General features: G+C 40.9%; 2 protein-coding genes across 3 annotated transcripts; one reads left to right on the plus strand and one right to left on the minus strand.

Annotated features, from left to right (window-relative positions):
* Positions 1 to 44: 44 nt before the first annotated feature.
* Positions 45 to 3215, plus strand: LOC105011492 (kelch-like protein 23). 2 transcript variants are annotated; one of them, XM_020048899.2, is made up of 3 exons: positions 45 to 2129; positions 2257 to 2665; positions 2881 to 3215. In XM_020048899.2, the coding sequence occupies exons 1-3, from the start codon at positions 1163 to 1165 to the stop codon at positions 3182 to 3184; spliced, it is 1680 nt and encodes a 559-aa protein (XP_019904458.2). In that variant the 5' UTR covers positions 45 to 1162; the 3' UTR covers positions 3185 to 3215. The 2 variants fall into 2 exon arrangements, with proteins under 2 accessions (XP_019904458.2, XP_010869850.2); XM_010871548.3 differs by having other exon boundaries at positions 47 to 2129; positions 2254 to 2665.
* A 96-nt stretch (positions 3216 to 3311) lies between these two features.
* Positions 3312 to 18785, minus strand: cers4a (ceramide synthase 4a). Its single transcript, XM_010871549.3, has 11 exons — positions 18704 to 18785; positions 16724 to 16897; positions 13831 to 13948; positions 12498 to 12616; positions 11055 to 11112; positions 10777 to 10827; positions 9491 to 9583; positions 8325 to 8453; positions 7875 to 7981; positions 5999 to 6155; positions 3312 to 5362 (listed from the first exon to the last, which is right to left on the minus strand). The coding sequence occupies exons 2-11, from the start codon at positions 16894 to 16896 to the stop codon at positions 5168 to 5170; spliced, it is 1200 nt and encodes a 399-aa protein (XP_010869851.1). The 5' UTR covers position 16897; positions 18704 to 18785; the 3' UTR covers positions 3312 to 5167.
* Positions 18786 to 19408: the final 623 nt, after the last annotated feature.

Genomic DNA, 19408 nt, shown 5'->3' on the forward strand with positions numbered 1-19408 from the left:
TAGCTTTAATTTTGATTAATCTATAGGGAAATGCATTCAAGTATCTATCTAAAGAAAAGCTGTACTCTGGAGGTTTTGTATAATCTTAGCATTATTTACAATGGTGGTCAAATGTCAAAACAGGTCCCCATGTTTTGTGTACAACCTCCTCAAATTGTATACTCTGTCATCCATGTCTTATAAATGTGTTGGACTGGAAGAAAAAAAATAATGTTGTGCTTAAAATTCTGGAGCGCATTTTCAGGTTGGTTGCTTTAAAGTTAGTATGGGATTGTATAGTACAATAAGAGGAAATGCCCTTGCATCAAACATTATTCACAGACCTGTATTGTAATGAAAAACTGTATTGCTCCACGCCAAGACCTGACTGGGAAAAAACTTTGTTACACTGTGTGCTGTGGTCTCAGGCAAATCTGTTTAAATCACCTTAAGCATCACAACAACATTATTCTCCTGCTTGAGTGGTTTCAAGTTGATGCAGCAGAAGCCACAAGTATCTCTTTGTGAGTATGGCCGACAGGCTTGAGTAGCTTTTCTACACACACACTCCCTACAGCAGCTCAGAAGTACAGCCTACTGATCACAATCAACAATCCCCTTTAGGATGAAAAGAACCGTTCAGCTTCTCCACTTCAGCTATAACTGTCACACTATAGCTAGTAAGCTAACAACCCTTATACATTATATAACACACAAATGTGGTTTACATTAGAAACACTGCCATCTAGTCCCTCAAAGATTTCATACAGCTAGCTTACAACAATTCCCAATTTGGCTGTAAAGACGATCTTCTCCTCATTCCCATTTACTATAATTCAAACAAGATTAACAAAATATTAACTCAGTACAGTAATAATTTGGGTTTGCTAATTATTATTGTTGTACTATAATTAGAGTTAGCAATTTAGAATTCAACTTTATTACAGGGGTCCTAACAAAACCCTTTCACCTACAACAAATAGTTTGGTATGCCCGCTGTCTGCTTGGCATAGTCTGGAAGCCCTAGTTATTTTTAACTTGTGTTTTGCAAACTGACCTGCCCTCATTTCTCAGTTATTGATAGCCAACTGCAGGCCTGGGGATATGAATAGCTCAACCAGGGTAGTAGCTATGTGTCAAACCAAAGAAAAGCAGACAAGGGGAAGACTGTGGCTGTTGTGACATGGCCTGCAAAAATCCTGAGCTGGTACCGTTTACCGTAAGAGCAACAACTTCTTCTGAGTTGTGCCCAGAGGACAAAGGTTCAGATGATGAGCCTGAGATAGATGTCATACCTGACACAGTGCTTCACCTAGAGACAGAGTCCTTCTTTGTGAATCGTCAACAGCTGGCTCTCCAGAGCCCCTATTTCCGTGCACTTTTCTATGGTGGCAGCAGAGAGAGTGGCAAACGCCACATTAGGATCCAAGGTGTGGGTGCGGAACAGTTCCGAGTCTTGATGGAATACATTCTGATGTCCAAGCTACCGCTCAGCAGAGAGACTGTACTGAGGATCCTAGAAACAGCAGATTTCCTCCAAATGGAGAGGCCCAGGCTCCTATGCTGCAAGTTTCTAGAAAGAGAGCTGCACCTTAGCAACTGCTTGGGCATGATGGCCTACGCTTGGCAGCTGGGCTGCATGGAACTCTACACCACAGCACGTCAGGTCGCTCTAACCCACCTGCCGGCTATCACCACAGAGGAGGACTTCCTGTTCCTGTCCAAGGAGAGCATGGTGGATCTCTTAGCCAGCGATGACCTGTTTGTAACCAGGGAGGATCAGGTCCTGGAGCTGGCCTTACGCTGGGCTGCATTTCACCCAAATCGGGAGACGGAATTCATGGAGCTGGTGGAGCTGGTGCGGCCAGAGAACCTGTCTCTTTCCTACCTCACTGATCTGCTGACCAGGCTTAAAGGGTCCGACCCACAAGCCAAACTCATCTGTAAACTGAATGACAATTTTCCAGTAAGCTGGTCTGTGGGCAGGTCCATACCTCGGACACGGGCCAGAGAGACAATGTACATACTTGGAGGGCCCCACGACCAGGAAAAACAGTCTCTCTACCAGTACTACCCGCGCAGTGGCAGGTGGCAGTCCCATGCACCCCTTCAGAGGAAGAATCTCACCCAGTACTCTGTGGCAGCAGTAGGTAAAGAAAACCCCTTTTCATTCTGAATGAATTCTATGAAGTGGTGCATGAGCTCATCATCAATAAGCAATTTAATAAATAAGTCAACTCGGTTATGTCAGTGATGTCTCTCCACTCATCACAGGAGAGGACATTGTCGTCACTGGCGGCTACTTTCGTGACGAGGTCTTTTGGTACAGTGTCGACTGGGTGCGGATGTTCCAGTGTCGGACTGAGCGCTGGGCGGATGGCCCCCCTCTGCAGAAGTCCAGGCACAGCCACTGCTCTGTCGGCCTGGGGCCGGAGCTGTACGTCCTGGGGGGCAGCATGGACGAGGGGCCCAAGGCCCACGTGGAGAAGCTGCTGCTGGGGGAGCGGGGCTGGGAGGAGGTCAGCCCTATGGTGCGGTCTGTGGAGAGGGCCGCCGCCGCCACCCTGGGTCTGTGTATCTATGTGGCCTGTGGACTAGATGAGAACGGGGAGGTTTACAGCGGGATTCAGAGGTACCGGGTCAAGGAGGACCAGTGGGATGTGGTCACCTACTCCCCACTGCCAAGGTAAGTGAACTGGTCCTGTGTTGGTAAAAACATCTTGCCAAGGGGAAAATACAGTGTATGAGCTCACTACATACTGTAAGTCCATCTGGATGAGAGCATCTGCTGAATGGTATAAAAAAGAAACTAAGCTTTTTAAGGCTAGTTCGAAAGTCACTGGACTAATATAGTTTGCAATGATAATTTCCTTATACAATAGACGTGTGTATATCCCGTAGGTATGACCTTCTAGCAACAGTACTCAATGGGGCCCTGTATTTCCTGGGAGGTCAGGCGTTGAGGCTAGACGTTGATACAGATGAATGGACAGTTGTGGAAGAGGAGTATCTGGGCAGGAAGTTTTTTGGTGGCTGTACCACAGTCAATGGCCAGATCTACCTGATGAGTGAGCGAAAATTAAACAAAGCATTCCCAAACATGGTACTGATGGATCCTTATATTGACACCTGCATGGAAATCGACGGCGCCATTCCCTGTCCTGTGCCTCTCCGGGGATGTGTCACCATGCGCTTGGCCGCATGACACCGGAGAGATGCCAGGGAACTGCTTGGACCTGAAAATGCTGCTTGCCCCAAATGTTATATTAACATTTTTAGACATAAGCTCTTCATTTTTTTCATAATGAAATGGTACACCTGAGACATATGTATCCATTTGTCAATATAAAAATCCTTTATTGATTATGCTGAGCTGGCCACGAGTGAACAAACATTATGAGGTGTGTGTTACGCAGAATAAAAGACAAGTCCTGTGTTATTGCCATTTCTCTTGTTGCAATACTTGCCCTTTCAATAAAATAAACATCCAATAACAGTGTTTGAAGTGAGTCCTTAGGTGAAACAGACCACAGATGAAACCCACGGACGGTCTGTGGGAGTGAGTCGTACTGGTGGCAGTGGCACATCAGACAGACAGTGAGGCACACCTTGACCCCGGAAACCACATAGTCATTCAGTCCCAAGGAAGTGGGTTCCTTTTATTTACCCTCCCAGATGTGCTTTTGTCAACTCGTCTAATTATCACTGTCATTGCCTGTCAAGCACATCAATCTCTGGGACCAGGTGAGTGAGTTCCAGTTCGAGATGGACAATCAAGTTTTTGACATATCTCAGGGCAAAGTGGGAATACAGGTCACGCCATAGCCCCATCTATTAATCTATGCACAGTAGTATCACCTTTTCAGTGCATGACCCTTTTCTGTCCAGCTAATTACATTATATTTTCTTTCTGTTAACTAATTATGAGGCCATACTTCAAACATAAAAAAAAGTAGTTTAAGCATTAGGTCAATTGGCCAGTAGAGGTATTAATTTAAACATAGAGTTTAGAGTTTTCATGTAGCCATCTTCTGGCTGATTTGACCTACTGGATATTATGAAATGCTGTTGGTTTATGGAGGGAGAGTTGTTGCTCTTTAATAAAAAAAAAGAAGCTGCTTTGTAAAGCTGCACTAATACAAAGAGCTACTGTACGTACAAATACTTGTAAAAGAAAAAGTGTATAAATAGCAGCCAAGGCACAAAATAACAGTTCAGTAGCAGAGTAAAAAAAAAAATTGAAACATGCTGCAAGCATTCATATAATAACATTATAAACATAGCCTTATAGTCCTTTTTCGAAGGCTCTAAAATGTTCCATAAGAGAATACAGAATAATAGTCATTTGTCAAGGCTCTGAAATGTTCCATAAAAACTCATCCTAATGGTCATTTTCTCAAGGTTCTACCTGTAAAATGTGCCATAACAGAACTTATCCTACTAGTCATTTCACAAGGTTCTATCTGTAACAGTAGTTAACCCAAGACACTGATCTATGGTCAGTTTGTTGTTTTTTCACCAGCAATCCTATAAAGGCAACCGCAACTTCTTTTCCTTTTCCAAAAGAAATGGCCTCCTTTCCTCACCAGTGGGCGCTATTACCATTCTAACAAGTAGAAAGTACAATGAAATAATAGCTGTACATTTCCTTCTAGAGGCTGTCATGTTGTTACCTATGATATCATAAAATGTTTCTTGCTCAATATATGTATTATTTATCCAAAAAGCTACTATCCTACATCATACATGCCTCGCTATGGCTAATATAATGAAAACGAATGCCACATAGGTTTTAGTTGTTTTAAAAAATCCTGATTAAGTCTTTCTTTTTGCAAAATTAGGTTTCAGGGTGGAATTGTGGCACACTTGTGGCCACTTCAACTGGGCCAGAGCTAGTGGCTTTCATTATTTAAACACAACCCAAAATCTAATTAATTATACATTACATCAACAAAAAAAAACATACTTCATGGTTTGTCCTGGCCCTTATTTCGACAGTGCAATAAACAGTTCAGTACTCCATTCGCTTTGAAATAAAGTACCTATCTAAAACTATAAAGTCCTAAATGGATCACATTGGTAATATACTATATAAAACATACAAATTAATTATATCTTACCAGCACGTACTATGGAAGGAGAGACAAAATGATTAAAAGTTTAACCTTGTGGAGGAAATGGAGTGGTACTATCTGGCTTTGGGCAGTCTGCTGTTCATATTCCTCTGATTTGTTAGGTTGTTCAGGACACAGTTGTTGGCAAGGGAAGCCAGTTTGGAATTGAGGGCTCCCTTTCTCTGCTCCCAGCTAGAGTCTTCTTCTTCCTCAACCTCCTCTTCTTCCTCTGGCTCACTTTCCTCATCGCTGCGCTCATCTTTCTCAACCTAAAACAATGTACATTTAAGTAACAGGTTAAAGCTGCAAATCTAAGAAATAACGAACAATTACAAATAACATTTACCGTTAACTTAGGGTTAAGGTTTGGCACAACAGTACTGAGATTAGGGTCCTGTGTAAGGTTGCAAAGACAGACAAAACGCCTGTCTAAACAAAACATTTCCCCAAAGAGTGTGTTGCCTCTCATCACCATCGGATCATTATGAGCTACACTATTTTGCCTTCCATTGTAACAATCTGAGAATGAGTGCAATAAATATCATTAGTTTCCAGTGAAATTAGTGTTAGGCAGTATGGTGGATGACTACTTCAAGTATAGCAATAATATACATAAAAATGCATGTAGACTAGCAGTAATTTGGTAGAATTATTGAATATTATAGATACATATGAGTGTATTATGCCTATGAATGGTGACTTAGCACACTACAACTACGTAGAGGGAATCAAGAAAAATATAAAGCAAAAATATAGCAAGAAATAAAGCAATAATATTCCATTGTACACTAGCAGCTGTTCAAAAAGAGTACTGTAAACTAGCAGCACAATGGGTTGTAATATTGAATATTATAGATATGGCAAGTATGGCAGTAATATACATAACAATGTAAACCTGTACTGACCTTGCCCAAGAAGACAAACTTGAAGACCATGCGTAAGATCAGCCAGGCCCAGAAGATGTGCAGAGCTTGCAGAACAAGCAGTAGGGCATTGAAGAAATAGTAGCCAAAGAAAGGCTGAAAGAAATCCATGGAGACAACCAGGGTAGAGTGGACTATTCTGAAAGGCAGGAAGAAGGAAGTGGCACAGAAAAAGTAAATAACATATCCTGCATTTTAACATTTATAAACTAAAGTGGAACAAGTAAAGAGACTATCAATGGCAAGCCTAGTTCAGCCGGCCCGCAATAAAAAGTCTTGCCCTCTCGAGATTCGAACCCAGGTCGCCCACGTGAAAGTCTACCCCAAGGAGCTGTACATTTGGCAGCTGTCAGTATAGCCCCTTGTGTTTACCTTGAACAAATCCACTTTTGCCACTGGCCGTTTTAACAGTTAATTGGCCATTCTTGAATGACACTGACTAAACTGACTAACTTTTCTTACTAAGTTAAACTCTGCTGTTATAACAGCGTGTTTGCCAGTAATAAGCTTTACCGGTATCTACTAACTTACTGGAATAGTCATAAGAATTTAGCAATTGCTAGCGAGTCTGCCAAAGCTATTTCATTTCATGGCATAAGAACATATTTTTTTCTTTCATGGCATAACAACATACATTAATACAATAACCATCAATAAAGGTGATGATAATTAACTTTTTCATCAAGTGAAAAGACGAGAGAATTATGGAATCTACCAGAAATAATAAATAAATGTTGTTGCTCTCAATAGATTAGAATTTAGGTCTTCCACACCTCTACACCACGGAATCACACATTTAGGCAGTCGCTAGACTCCTTTGAGGATTGTGTTTAACTGACTAACGTTTCTTATTACGTTCACCTCCACCATAGCGTCTATGAACTGTATTGCTTTTGCCACTGGCTTATTAGCCAGTAATCGGCTTACTAGTATCTACTAACTTCCTATAGGAATAATCATAAGAATTGAGCAATTGCTAGCGAGACTGAAGATGAACTTTTCCATGCCAGAAACAGTCGCAATATAACCGTATACAGTTTCAGTTAAGGCCAACATAACTACTGTATGTTAAGCCAGCAAATGTGTTTGTCTATCCTTACCCAAAACAAATTCACGGATGCATACTTGTTGTATGCATCCGTGATAAAACTGTTTTATTTCAGGCGTAGTATAATGTAGGTAGTAAAGGTTTTAGCCAGCAAAGTTTTCATCTAAATGGAATAATTAATAATGCGTACTTCGTGTTGCCTGCGAGGAGATACAAACTCGAGACCTATAGTTCACAAATCCGCTTCTCTAACTACTACGCTATTTAACAAGGGATAGTCAGTCAGTCAGTGATTCACTCACTCAGTAAGAGACATTCGCTCTTCTTGGCCGGCTCCGCTTACGCGGTCCGGCGAAAATGAGAATATGTCATGGGTCTTCTAAAATTGTGATCAGGAGCAACAGAATATTTAATCCTGTGTGCAGTTGATAATTGTTTCCAGAGATTAGCCTGCCTGATTTAAGCCTGATTTAAGGATAAACTGTCTTTAAATAATTACATATTGGACTCCAATTAATATTACTCATAGCTCCAGAGAAAATTAAGAGACCTCTGCACCTTTTTCTTTCCTTTCCAAAAAAGTCGAAAAGGAAGGTTTTGAGTAGGGAACAGATGGGTTAAAATTAAGAGACCACTGCAAATTTAACACTTCTGTTCCCTACGCAGAACCTTCTTTTCAACTTTTTTGGAAAGGAAAGAAAAAGATGCAGTGGTCTCTTAATTTTTTCCCGAGCTGTGTAAAATGACCGTTATAATATACCGTCCTTCTAATAATCTGTAGCATCCATGTGTAAGAACCTCCGGACTCACCTGCCAGGGAACACCACTAGTCGTGTTAGCAGGAAGACCAGTGCAAAGATGACAAACAGTGTGTCACATGTCTTCCTCCAGCCAGCATAGTTGAACATCTTGGCAGACTGTGAATGAATTATAATATTAGTGCTATCACAGATAAACCTGTTTAAAACCCTTAAGACACTATTAATGATACAGCTTAATGTACAGCAATGACATTGTCTAACACTGACATTGTCTAACACTGACATTGTCTAACATTGACATTGTCTAACATTAACATTGTCTAACATTGACATTTTCTAACATTGACATTGTCTAACATTGACATTGTCTAACATTGTATGACCTCTCAGTTTCAACTCTCTGACAAGTGTATTGGTTTTCTCTAGCATGAACTGAAGAACAAACGCGTTGTCAGTGTCTAAGTGATTTTTATGAGACTGATACTGACGGCCATCTTACCTCCAGGAGAAAGTCTGAGGAATCATGAACCAGCATCACCAGAGTGCCAATGCGCACATAGTTAGCACAGTACGACAAACCAATGAGGAAAATGGTTGCAATGTGGTGGATGATCTGTTCTTTGAAGTCCTGAAGACACACAAGGGAAGATTTTTGGCAGTTTACGCACAATCCAGCCAAAATGTGGCCAACGTGTATAACCAAACCCCTCTAAATATGTGCGGCAAGCCACCGTGATGTGCACCCGGAGATCAATTAGGGTTGACTGCCTTATTTTGTCGGCTCTGAGATTCGTTCTAGCAACCTTTCCCTTACTGATCAAATGCTCCATCCCGGTGTAGGCAGCATTAGTGCTGGAGGGACAAAGCTATAGAGGCTATACTGTAACCTGAGTTACAGCAGGTCTGAGTTATACAGCATGGTAAGTACAGTTTCCCTTATTTTGCAGAGATGTCTTTTTTTTTAATGTAGGTGTTCCTTTTCCTGGGTCTATAAACCCAACGGTTCAAAAGTTGGAGCCAAATATTTGCAGGATTTAGATTTAGAAGGTCATCAGTCAGTCTGATGGTGATCTGACGTTGTGTTTTATTGCATCAAAGGTGGCTCAGAGCCTGGGAACGATGTTAATATCTGTGATGGGTATGATCCACCATGCAGACAGCAGCTTGTCTCTAGGATACACTGTACTACAGTTTCCAAATTCACCTCTGACTGCCAATTGGACTATCATCCCCTATGTTTATGTGTGATCAGAATGACCACGTGCTGAGGGCAGCTTGTGTTTTACAATGCGCCATGGTCAAATTGTTCAAATCACAGGGGTCTAATTACAGGTCAAATGTAATGTCACTTTTTTGTGTACCGGCCATAAGATTTTTTTTCATAGATACTGTGCTGTACAGTAGAGACTTTATCAGCAATCACCTCTGTGGATAGTTCCTGAGAGGAACAAAATGACATTTCAGTTAAAAATGCTGTTTTAATCTGTAATCTAGAAGGGAAAGTAATTTCACCGGGACATCAGACACCACTGTAAGTATGAGGAAAGACTATGACAAGGAGGTTTCATTGTAATTTAGGTACAGCTGAGGGTGTTGTGTTGTTTGGAGTCCCTGTCTGAATGAAGACAGATGTGTGTGTGTAAAGGAGACAGGCAGGACACATACCTTCCGCTTCACATCCACAGAGACACAGAGCAGTAGAGACCAATAAAAACCCATCTCTGTGATGTAATACCAGAAGTGTGCCTCAGCGACAGGCTGCTAGGACAGAGAGAAACAAAACAAACAACAGGGGGTTGAAGAAGACTGAGCAAGACTCTGGGGTCGGTTCCGGGAAAGGGTTCAGAAAAGGAAGTTGAAGACCATAGAGGAGTAGAAGCATATAGGGGTATTGACTTTCACCTGTCTGGTTCTCACACATAAGCACTAATTAAAAAAGAGAAACAGGGGAGAGAGGCGTTTAGAAACCTTTGATAGTCTACATATCCCACGGTGTAAGAACCTAATCTGTTGACTGTCTCCCCCATCTGGGCACTGGTAGAGGACAGACAGTCAGTCAAGATAAACAACCAAGGACACAGACCACAGCCAATGCAGGCCGCGCACTGTCCGCACAGCTGAGCATTTCGAAAATGAGTCTCTGACTAAAGTTTTTTTTTAAACTCTGAATTTCACACACCTGGAGCAGGAGAATGCTATGTTTTGCTCTTTACACCACCTACAAATCTCAAGCCAATATTCATAGCTAAAGACCTACAAAGTGTACTCCCCAGGCAGTTTAGGACTTTTCATAAAAAATATCAGCGAGATCGTTAACACACATGGAAAGTGGTAATAAATCCAAAAGGCTGACGTGACCCAATCACCCCCCACTAGCAGTACTCTTCATGGCTCTAGAGAGACAATAGAGGGAAGTTTACTGAGCCCTTAGAAACCCTTAAAAATCACCTCCATCATACTTGCAAAGCACCAATAACAGCCAGGCTTCAACAAAGGAAAGAGCAACAACATCAGGGGGTTTAGAGTACCATAATCAGTTTACATGTAGATAGTGATGTTTGGTTAGTCGTCCTTTTTTTTTCTCTGTCTCGGGTCGTGACCTCATAGGGAAAGGGGGTGAGAGGTTGTGTTAAGTCGTCGTAAACAATGCCAACACACAATGCCAACAAACAATGCCATGCAATTCCTCCAGACATTTCAGTAGTGATGCTGAAAAGCAAAGATACTGTCCAATGTGTTTTTCTCCCCGTGTTCTGGGGCTCATTACTCAATGATGTGCTATGCGGCTCATTCCTTATTGGGTCTGTACCGTAAACTGTGCAGTCACTAGAAACTTTAGAGGTGTTTACTCAGTGGGTGACAGGACAATTCTATAGGTTTTGATGAGTAACCGAACAAGCATGTTTGGGACCACTAGCCAATTGGAAGTAAGTGTGAATTGTACTACTCACTTGTTTGGGGTAGCCTCTCCAGCACTCTCTGTGGTCCCAGAACCAGGGGGTCTGTGGGATAGAGCATCAAAACAAACGTTCACAGGAAATTCCTAACATCATACAAAGTTAATTTTAAAAAAGCACATAACAATGTGGTATCGCTTTATACAAAACAGATGACGTATTACACAATTGTGCAACATTTCTGGGGACAAATTTCGACTTGTGAGCACTCCTTTCAAAACTACTGGTAAAGATTATCCGATAGCTGTGGATCGTTACTTTGATATACTCACATCAATCAGTGAGGCCAGTGCTGCCACAAATGCAATGAGGTAGAAAACAAACCTCCAACTGCGAAAACAATACAAAATGTTTCTCAGAACTTCAGATGACATAGCAATGTCATATTCTCCTTTATTTTAGGGGGTATAGTATACTTTAGGGGTTATTGAACTACCTGAAAAATGGCTCCTTAAATGTAGTCTGTTACAATGACACGGTGTGTGTGAACCAAGAACACACAAAAATATGTACTTTTACATGTCTTCATCGAACGCATTGGTCAAACATAAACAACAACAATAAACCATAAAACGGATGTGAACCATGATGTTCAGTATAAATGAAGGGGCCTCAAACATTTTCTGTAGTTGCTGATCAGACCAAGTCTTTAGCTCATGCAACAGTCTTTATATAGGTTTGAGGTCAGGCCACTCGAAGATGCAAATTGTCTCCTTTATAAGCCATGCTTTTGTAGATAGATACGTTGTCATGCTACATGACCCAGCCTCTTCAGATTCAGATGATGGACTCTTATCCTAGTATTCTCATGTTGAGTTTCCTGATCGGTACAAGTTTGGCCAAACCATGACCCTCCACAATGCTTCACGTTTGGGAAGAGATTTGTGGGTGTCGGTGTGCTGTATTTGTTCTCCTCCAAACAAAGCATTTTGTCCTTCTGCCAAAACTGTCTGTTCATAGAAGTCCATTTTTCTAGTAGGGTTGTGAAACATCAAGGTGGTATTTGGCAAACCTGCGATAGGCATCAATGTTTTTCTTGGAGAGCAGGGTGTCCTTTCTAGTACCCTCCATTATCTATTTCTTGTTTAGTGTCTTTCTTATTTTAGTGTCTTTCTTATTTTGACATTGATGTTAGAAAGTGCTCTGCCTGCAGATCCTTAGCTGTTAACTTTGTTTTTTTTGTCCCCTCCACTCCTAGGGAGAAAAACTGTGGTATTGCCATTTCTCGATTTGTACACAATCTGATTTAGACTGGCAGGCCCAAATCCTTGAAATAGCTTTTTAGCTGTTTCTAGCCATATGAGTCTCAACTAATCTTCTGAAGTATTCTGATATTTCTTTTGATAGGGCCTCATTCCATTTCAACAGATCTCTGTTTTGGGTAACCATACTTTGTGGGGGGTTTTATATGACAGGGCAACTCTAGCCCAAACTTGAATGTCAGCTCATTGATTGTAACACCAAACTTTAATTATCAACACTGAAAGAATTAATTATCCTAGAGGTTCACATACATTCTCCAACCTAAGCTGTTTAGTTTGACCAACGGGTTCAAAGTACACATTTATGTATGTTCTGTGATGCAGACAATTCAGAAGCGTTCACAAACCTTTTCTTGCTAATGTAATAACTTCAAATACTTCCTGTAATAAACTCTATGTCAAAATGTAATAGATCAGATGAGTACACGGAACTTGAAATTAAACCTGACTTACGAGGCTTCACAAAACTTCTTGGTGTTGCTCGGTCTGTCTTGGTTGCGACGATGGCGGAACCATGTTTCAATCTGTCGCCGACTGAGACCACACTGCTTTCCAAGACCCAGGACCTCACTCTGACCAGACAGGACAAATAACTTAGCAGAGAAGCCCCACTGTCCTCTTTCCCAGGAGTGGACAATCAGCACATCTTTCAAATACTGCTTTAACACAAACACAATCCATTACCTACTTCAGTGTCTTTTTTTTTTTTTTTTTGATGAGATCATTTAATTATTTAAGTATTTTTGCCACAGCTTAATTTTGACGGAATTCCAAATGTACAGTAAATGCCAAAGAAGAAGGATTGTTCAAATTACAAATGTGTTAATCACCCAGCGTTGGTATTTCCCTGATCCCTGCTCTGTGTAAGCTATTCCCCTCCCCCTCCAAACCTCCCTGACACTTTACACTGGCCAGGATCATGTTTCATCTGTTGTACTGTGAGTGGACATAATTACCCCAAGAGGCTCCTAGTTGTTGTCTGAACCTGTCATTATGAATAATCACTGAGAGAGACAGTGCTTACCTAAACATTAAGAGTATTTTCTGGGGAATTATCTGCTATATACCAACAAGGTGGTTGCACAAAATGGGTAGGGCTGGTGTAGTGTTTGTATTTGTACTGTACATGTGTGTCCATAAGGAGCCCTTGTGCCTCATGTAAATGTGAGGTTTGCAAATGAGAGGAAGCAGATCTCAGCATTTTTCGTCTAACCCAGACACTGACAGCCAGAGAATAATGCATCCAGTAACACAACCTACTTCAACAATGAAAACCTTCTTGATGGAAAATGATGACATCTGAATGCACAGTTAGTAGTTTCAGTATTGCTTTTGTGTAATTCCATATGCTCTTCTTTGAGAGATTGGACATGTATAGGAGACACACCCCCTTCAGCACGTGTGCAGTCCACATGTCAACTCTTGCAAATTCTGCGTCAGCTTCTGATGAGCAAAAGTTAGAACATTTCCATGTGAACCAAGCCAAGCCAATAACCCTTAACGAGTTGCTACTAAACATTCACCTGAGCCCTATTCACCCAGTTTGAACCATTCAATTAAAACTCAGCCTTTAAATGACAATGTTCTAATTCTAATTTAATTCTAATTCTAATTTTCAAGAGCAAATATAGCATATGCTCTCATCTTATCTAGTGAATACAGCGCTATATGCAATATCTGCAATTGTTGCTGGTTTCACTATTGAATAGTCACTTATTCCATATCCCAATAACACTTACGCGGATGGAGACAGATAGTAAATTCAGCTGAGTGTTTTGTTACTGACCTGTGAGGGTTGCTGTTTGTTCTGTTTGTAAAAGGTCTCCAGTTTTTGTACAGGCAGCACTCTAACTCGTACTCTGTCTGTCACCCCCAGTTGCCTGCTCAGTGGAATGGCTATGACCCTGTGGATGAGAACGAGTTCTGCAAACATCAGTTTTCCCATATATTTGCATTCGTTTAGACATTCCTTTATGTGGGTTTAGTTAAGAAACAGGGCATTGAACACTATTGGTGAATTTCACTGACTTCCTGAAACTCCAGGCTCTAGTATCATTATATCCTATAACAGATACCAGTCTTTTATTGGACAGGTCAGGTGGGGGGGATACTGGTGGTTAGGATATTTTTCTTGAAATAGATTAAGATAAAAACATGATCTCCTCAACAAGACCAGTAGAACAGAAACATGAGAGCTTATTATTATGTCATTTTTTATCAAGGAACATGCACTGACAACCACTGGAGCCTCTCCAGTTCCCATGACTGTGGTGTCACATTAGGCTAGACAAACTTTGTGCTTGATTGATATTGCGCCTTCAGGGACACTTGATCTGTGTTCATCTGTGAGAGGGTGTGTGAGCGTCTGGGTATATGCCCACGTGTTGGATATATGCCCAAGTGTTAAATACTGGGAAAGAACATGTAAATTGGCACTTGTCTTGGTGGGGTGGACTGTTTTTACAGTCCCAATTTAGATATTTGTAAAAATTTGTAATATACTTAAATTCTAATATCATACGAATTAAGTTTACATGGATAAAAATACAAGAAAGTACAGTTGGCTATATTAGAAGTTGACATTCATCAATGACATCTTATCACACAGAAGAGTACCCAAAATCTGACAAACACCTTACAAATCAGCTTTTGTTTTATCCAAGGATGTAGGCACATTGACACAAAGAAACTTTTAGTTTTATATGTAACGTCTTTACACTATACCTGCATTTGTTTCTTTTCCTATTACTTTATTTTAGTATCCAGTAAACTTTGCTTCCTTGATATTGAATATACTTATGTGTTCTCCTAGTGGCCTCTAAATTTATTTTTGTACTTTTTCACCAGTCAGGAAGCCGCTGAGAACAGAGGAGACAGAAGATGAGTAAATTAAATTACAAGAAATGTAATTATTAACCCTCGTTGCTTTTTGGTTACACAAATCCCAAAGGAAAATACAGGGAAAAAACAGCTGCTAATTACGTCCCCACAGTCACACCTACTGACTAGGGATCAATTACTAAGAAATGTATAATGGCAATTTACTGGATAGTAACACTGGTTTTGTTTACACATTTGTAATTTATAAACAAAGAAAATAAGTCCATATAGTTAATTATTTAATTACATTTTTATTTAAGGTATAATAATCTGTTGTCGCTCCCTTGTGAAAGGCACCTAACCCTAATTCCTCATTTCAGTTGCTCTGGTTAGGAGCAACTGCTCAATAACTGAAATGTTGATGCCAAATTTGTACACACACACACACACACAGAATGAGGTTCAGAAGGCTTTTGTTACTTAAAAATGCACTCCGTAATCTTTGCCCACAGTTTAATAAAGGGTCCCCGCTGAACGCTGAACCCAACATGAGAGGTTTACGTGTTTTCTTTTATGTTGGCAAAATGTCCCGGCGGCACCTGAGCTCAGCCACGCCCAGGTGAAGTGCCCCACCAAACCACCAGGAAATAGTGATTAGAAAGAGCAGGCCATGTCGATGCATCAGATGTATGTTCTCCAGGCAGCAGGGCCGTCAATGGGGTCAGATTGGTTTAGTCATTAAGAAAGGAGGATGAGAGGAGGGCAGACGGAGAAGGACTGACAGGTTATTATTAGAATTGATACAGTAGGTTATTATTGGGAGCTGCCAATTATGATGTCAAGAGCTGAACAGTACGGGGTCGACCTATAACTGAATTATCACTTCCACATTTTCAGTGATAATTCAGTTTTTGGTATGCTCTGTTAAACTCGTCCAATAATGTATGGGCAAAACATTCGCCCTACATCTCAACGCCGCCCACCATCTTTTGCGCACCACTGCTTGGGAACCACTGAGCTACAGTGAAAATGGCTGAAGTACATTTTGGTAGCTTTTGCTGTTATCGAAAAAGGTATTTGGGGGTTCTATGCAGAAATGCAGAAAACGACCTCCCATTTTGCTACACCTTGGGTCTATCTTAACGGATGCCACTTCCAGGCTCTACACTACACATCTCTGAATCCTTGTGGACTCCACCGAAGACAGAAAAGGTTAGAAACAAATGCACATGTTCTTAGCAAATCTGACAGCAATGGGTCTTTGTCAAGATTATAGGTATTTAGTCCAGAGCTTTTCCAGGTCAGAAGAAACTCATTGCCCTATTGTGCCTGTTAAAAAATATGAATAAATGCTCTCGCGTGCATAAGCTATTGTAATGTTTTGACCCTTGTTCTTCTTTGCTAATAAAGATTTGTAATTCGCCATCCAGTGCCTGCAGAGAAACAACTGAGTTTGCATATCTTCCATCCTCTCCATGACACTGCAAACACATATAGTGTCCATCAGCCTGAAGAACACACCATCATCCATCACCGTTCAACCACAGTCGATGTGAACCCTGTCCGATGGGATGGATACATAACAGCAAGGCACTTCACAGCCCCAGCCAAAACACAGTACCTATCAGGCAGGCATCTGCTATCCACTGGGTATATGGACCTATGCATTATCTCAGCAGACAGAGTCACATTCACTTTTCACAAAACACAAGTTTGAAATGGTCAGATTATTTCTTCACTCGAAGCACAAGTTAACGGTTCCACATTTTCTGGAAAGCACAAGTTAATAAGCCGGAATCCATATGAAACGCTTGATTTCATTTTCCATTACAAAAGCTCTGCGATGCAACCCAGCTCACCTCTCAAAGACATAACGCAGAACAATGAAGCCCAGTGCCAGGGGCAGTGTGTAGAAGAGGTCCCGAGGGAGAGGGTAGCGCTCACCCTCCCCCATCTCGATGTCCTTCCAGGTGACCCCTGGAGGCAACCAGTAGTCCTCCTTCCATAGCCACTGGTCTAGCAGTCCCTCCATCCTATACAGAGCAAAAGAAATGCAAAGGAGTTGTAAGTGGCTGTGCATGAGTGGATAGGGACAAAAACTCTTTCAAGCTGCCCAAATTCAGCTTCATCCTAAATCTAACGAAACTGCCAGTTTCTCTCTCCCGCCACCCTCTCTCTCTGTTTTGAATTTGATATAAAACCTTCTGTGTTTTGTTACAGTTTGTCTTGTTTCAGTGGAATCGAATTTAAGGTAGAACTTTCTATTATCCATTGGCGTGGCTATGTAATTACAACGCTTTCCCTGCTGGCAACAGAGACCACTTTAGATTAAGTAGCTGATAAACATTGATAAAACATTTAAAATGCCCACAGTCACCAAATTCACCTTTAGCAGATTGTTAGGATAAACAATAATATCTTAACTTAATATAATTAAGCTATGCATTACTTCAGTGTTGTGTTGTATTTTAATGAATTATCAGCCTAATTAAATTTGATCAAAAGCATCATATACTATATAGCAATGAGAGCAAGTACTATAAAAGACAATCTAACATGTTTTTAGAATCATCTGCAAGTTAGTGTCTTTTATTCCCCCAAAATCGCCCTTCTCTAATTAAGTCGTAATTAATTTACTACTTCTTATGATATCCAGCCATTAAAGAACTGGCAGTATCTGTCTAAACTGATGACAGCGAGGGCCTCTTTTCTGATGGCCCAAATCTTTCTTTGCGTGTGAATCTGTGCATCCTTATCTCAGCTATCAGAAAACTGGACAGTCCCACCTTGGCGGTCAGACAGCCACTGATCTGCCAAATGCTCACTATTATGACAACAGAGAAATGGAGAACAAAACATTAAATAAATAACCATTGATGAAAGGCCCATGAGTCGCTATGCGTTTTTTTAAAGAGTCCATTTAACTAAAATATAGTCCAGCCCATCTGGCTTTTGCCACAATGGCCAGATGGCCAGTCCGCCGGTAGCTGTGCCTGCTGAAACATTGATGCTGCGATGATGAATATTTATTGAAAAGACAACAGCTGGGACCCTCCGAATTAACAAGGAGATTGAAGGCAGACGCTATGTGTCCTTGATACACGATTTACAGACAAGTTTTAAGAAACAGCATGACGTCTGTAACACCCCACATATCTCATCCGTTTCTCAATTATTCCAATTACATATGGTAGCTTACATAAAAAGCTAATAACATTTCTACTTGACTGTCTGTGTACATGTACATCAGTCGTATAATTATAAAATATTTGTGTATATATTTATTGTTGATGGACCGCGCCTATTTGAAAAGCAAAGCAAATAGAACCCATCATTTAGAGCGCGAATTTCTCTGCGTTAACCTTGCGCGTATTAGGATAACACCGCTTTCTGTTATTTTATCAAATTCCGCTGCATTTATAAACCAGGAGAAATGCCTCAATTAATACTTAGAATTATTAACTAGTATTATAACGACGCAATGAGAATAGAAAAGCGCTTAGATAGCCCTTTGATTCATAAAAAAAATAGCTCTCTATCTAGCCTTTTGTCTGAGATGGAGACCAAAACCACACCACGGTTTCACCCTAATAAAAAATATAGCAAGCTTTGAATCGTGAACTATATCCACACAACGACGCATTGCCTGTATGTACATAATTAGTCTTTGTGTTAATTATAGGCCTTCTCTTTAAAAAAAACGGGTTCGATGGCCTATACCATACCATTAACCACAGACGTCTATATATCCTAAAGAATACAACAGCCCTTAGCCCAAAGGCATTATGGAAGAGGCTTAACTTGAAATTGATTTAAATTAACAACAACATTGAGATTACCTGTCCACGCTCGAGTGATGGGATGGGAAGCACGGTGTTTTCACAGCGCTAAACGGGAGAGGAGGAGCGGTGTGACGCAACCTCTCCGTCAGGGGCGGGTGTGAGACACGGCTCCTTCAAATGGAACACAGGACTAGAGCGCCACCGCTCTATGAAAGTCCTTTCCTACCAACAAAACAATTGAAAATGTAGAAACTATTTCCACATTTTGAGATACAAATCCACATTTTGAAATAGCATTAACCCAGCGTTTATAGTTTTTACTCAACTTTTACAGTGTACACATGGTAGACACTTTTAAAGGAGAATAACAGATACCGTATTTTGGGGTACAAGAGAGTGATTTTGGTCCATTCTTTGCTGGTATGTTCAGTTTTCTTGAAAAACACTTGGAAACATTGTTTGGGATTAGGGCTTTGACTGGGCCACTGTAGCTTTTTGTTCTTCAGAACGCATTTTTCAGAAGGTGTTTTCAGATGTTGTCTTTGAGAAATGGTTTTCTTGGCACCCCACCATAAAGGGGGTTATCTTGCAAAACTGTTGATTTTGTTGAGTGGTGCACCCAGCCACTGAACTCTGCAACTCCTTCAAAGTGATTGTTGACCTCTCTGTGGCTTCTCTCCTTGTTTGTGTCCTGAGTTTTGTTGAAGGACCTTATATAGGGGCGTAGTATGGAGAAAATAAAATGTTGACAGAACGCTATTT

This window comes from Esox lucius, chromosome 8 (genome assembly GCF_011004845.1).
Source record: "Esox lucius isolate fEsoLuc1 chromosome 8, fEsoLuc1.pri, whole genome shotgun sequence".
Classification (NCBI taxonomy): domain Eukaryota; kingdom Metazoa; phylum Chordata; class Actinopteri; order Esociformes; family Esocidae; genus Esox; species Esox lucius.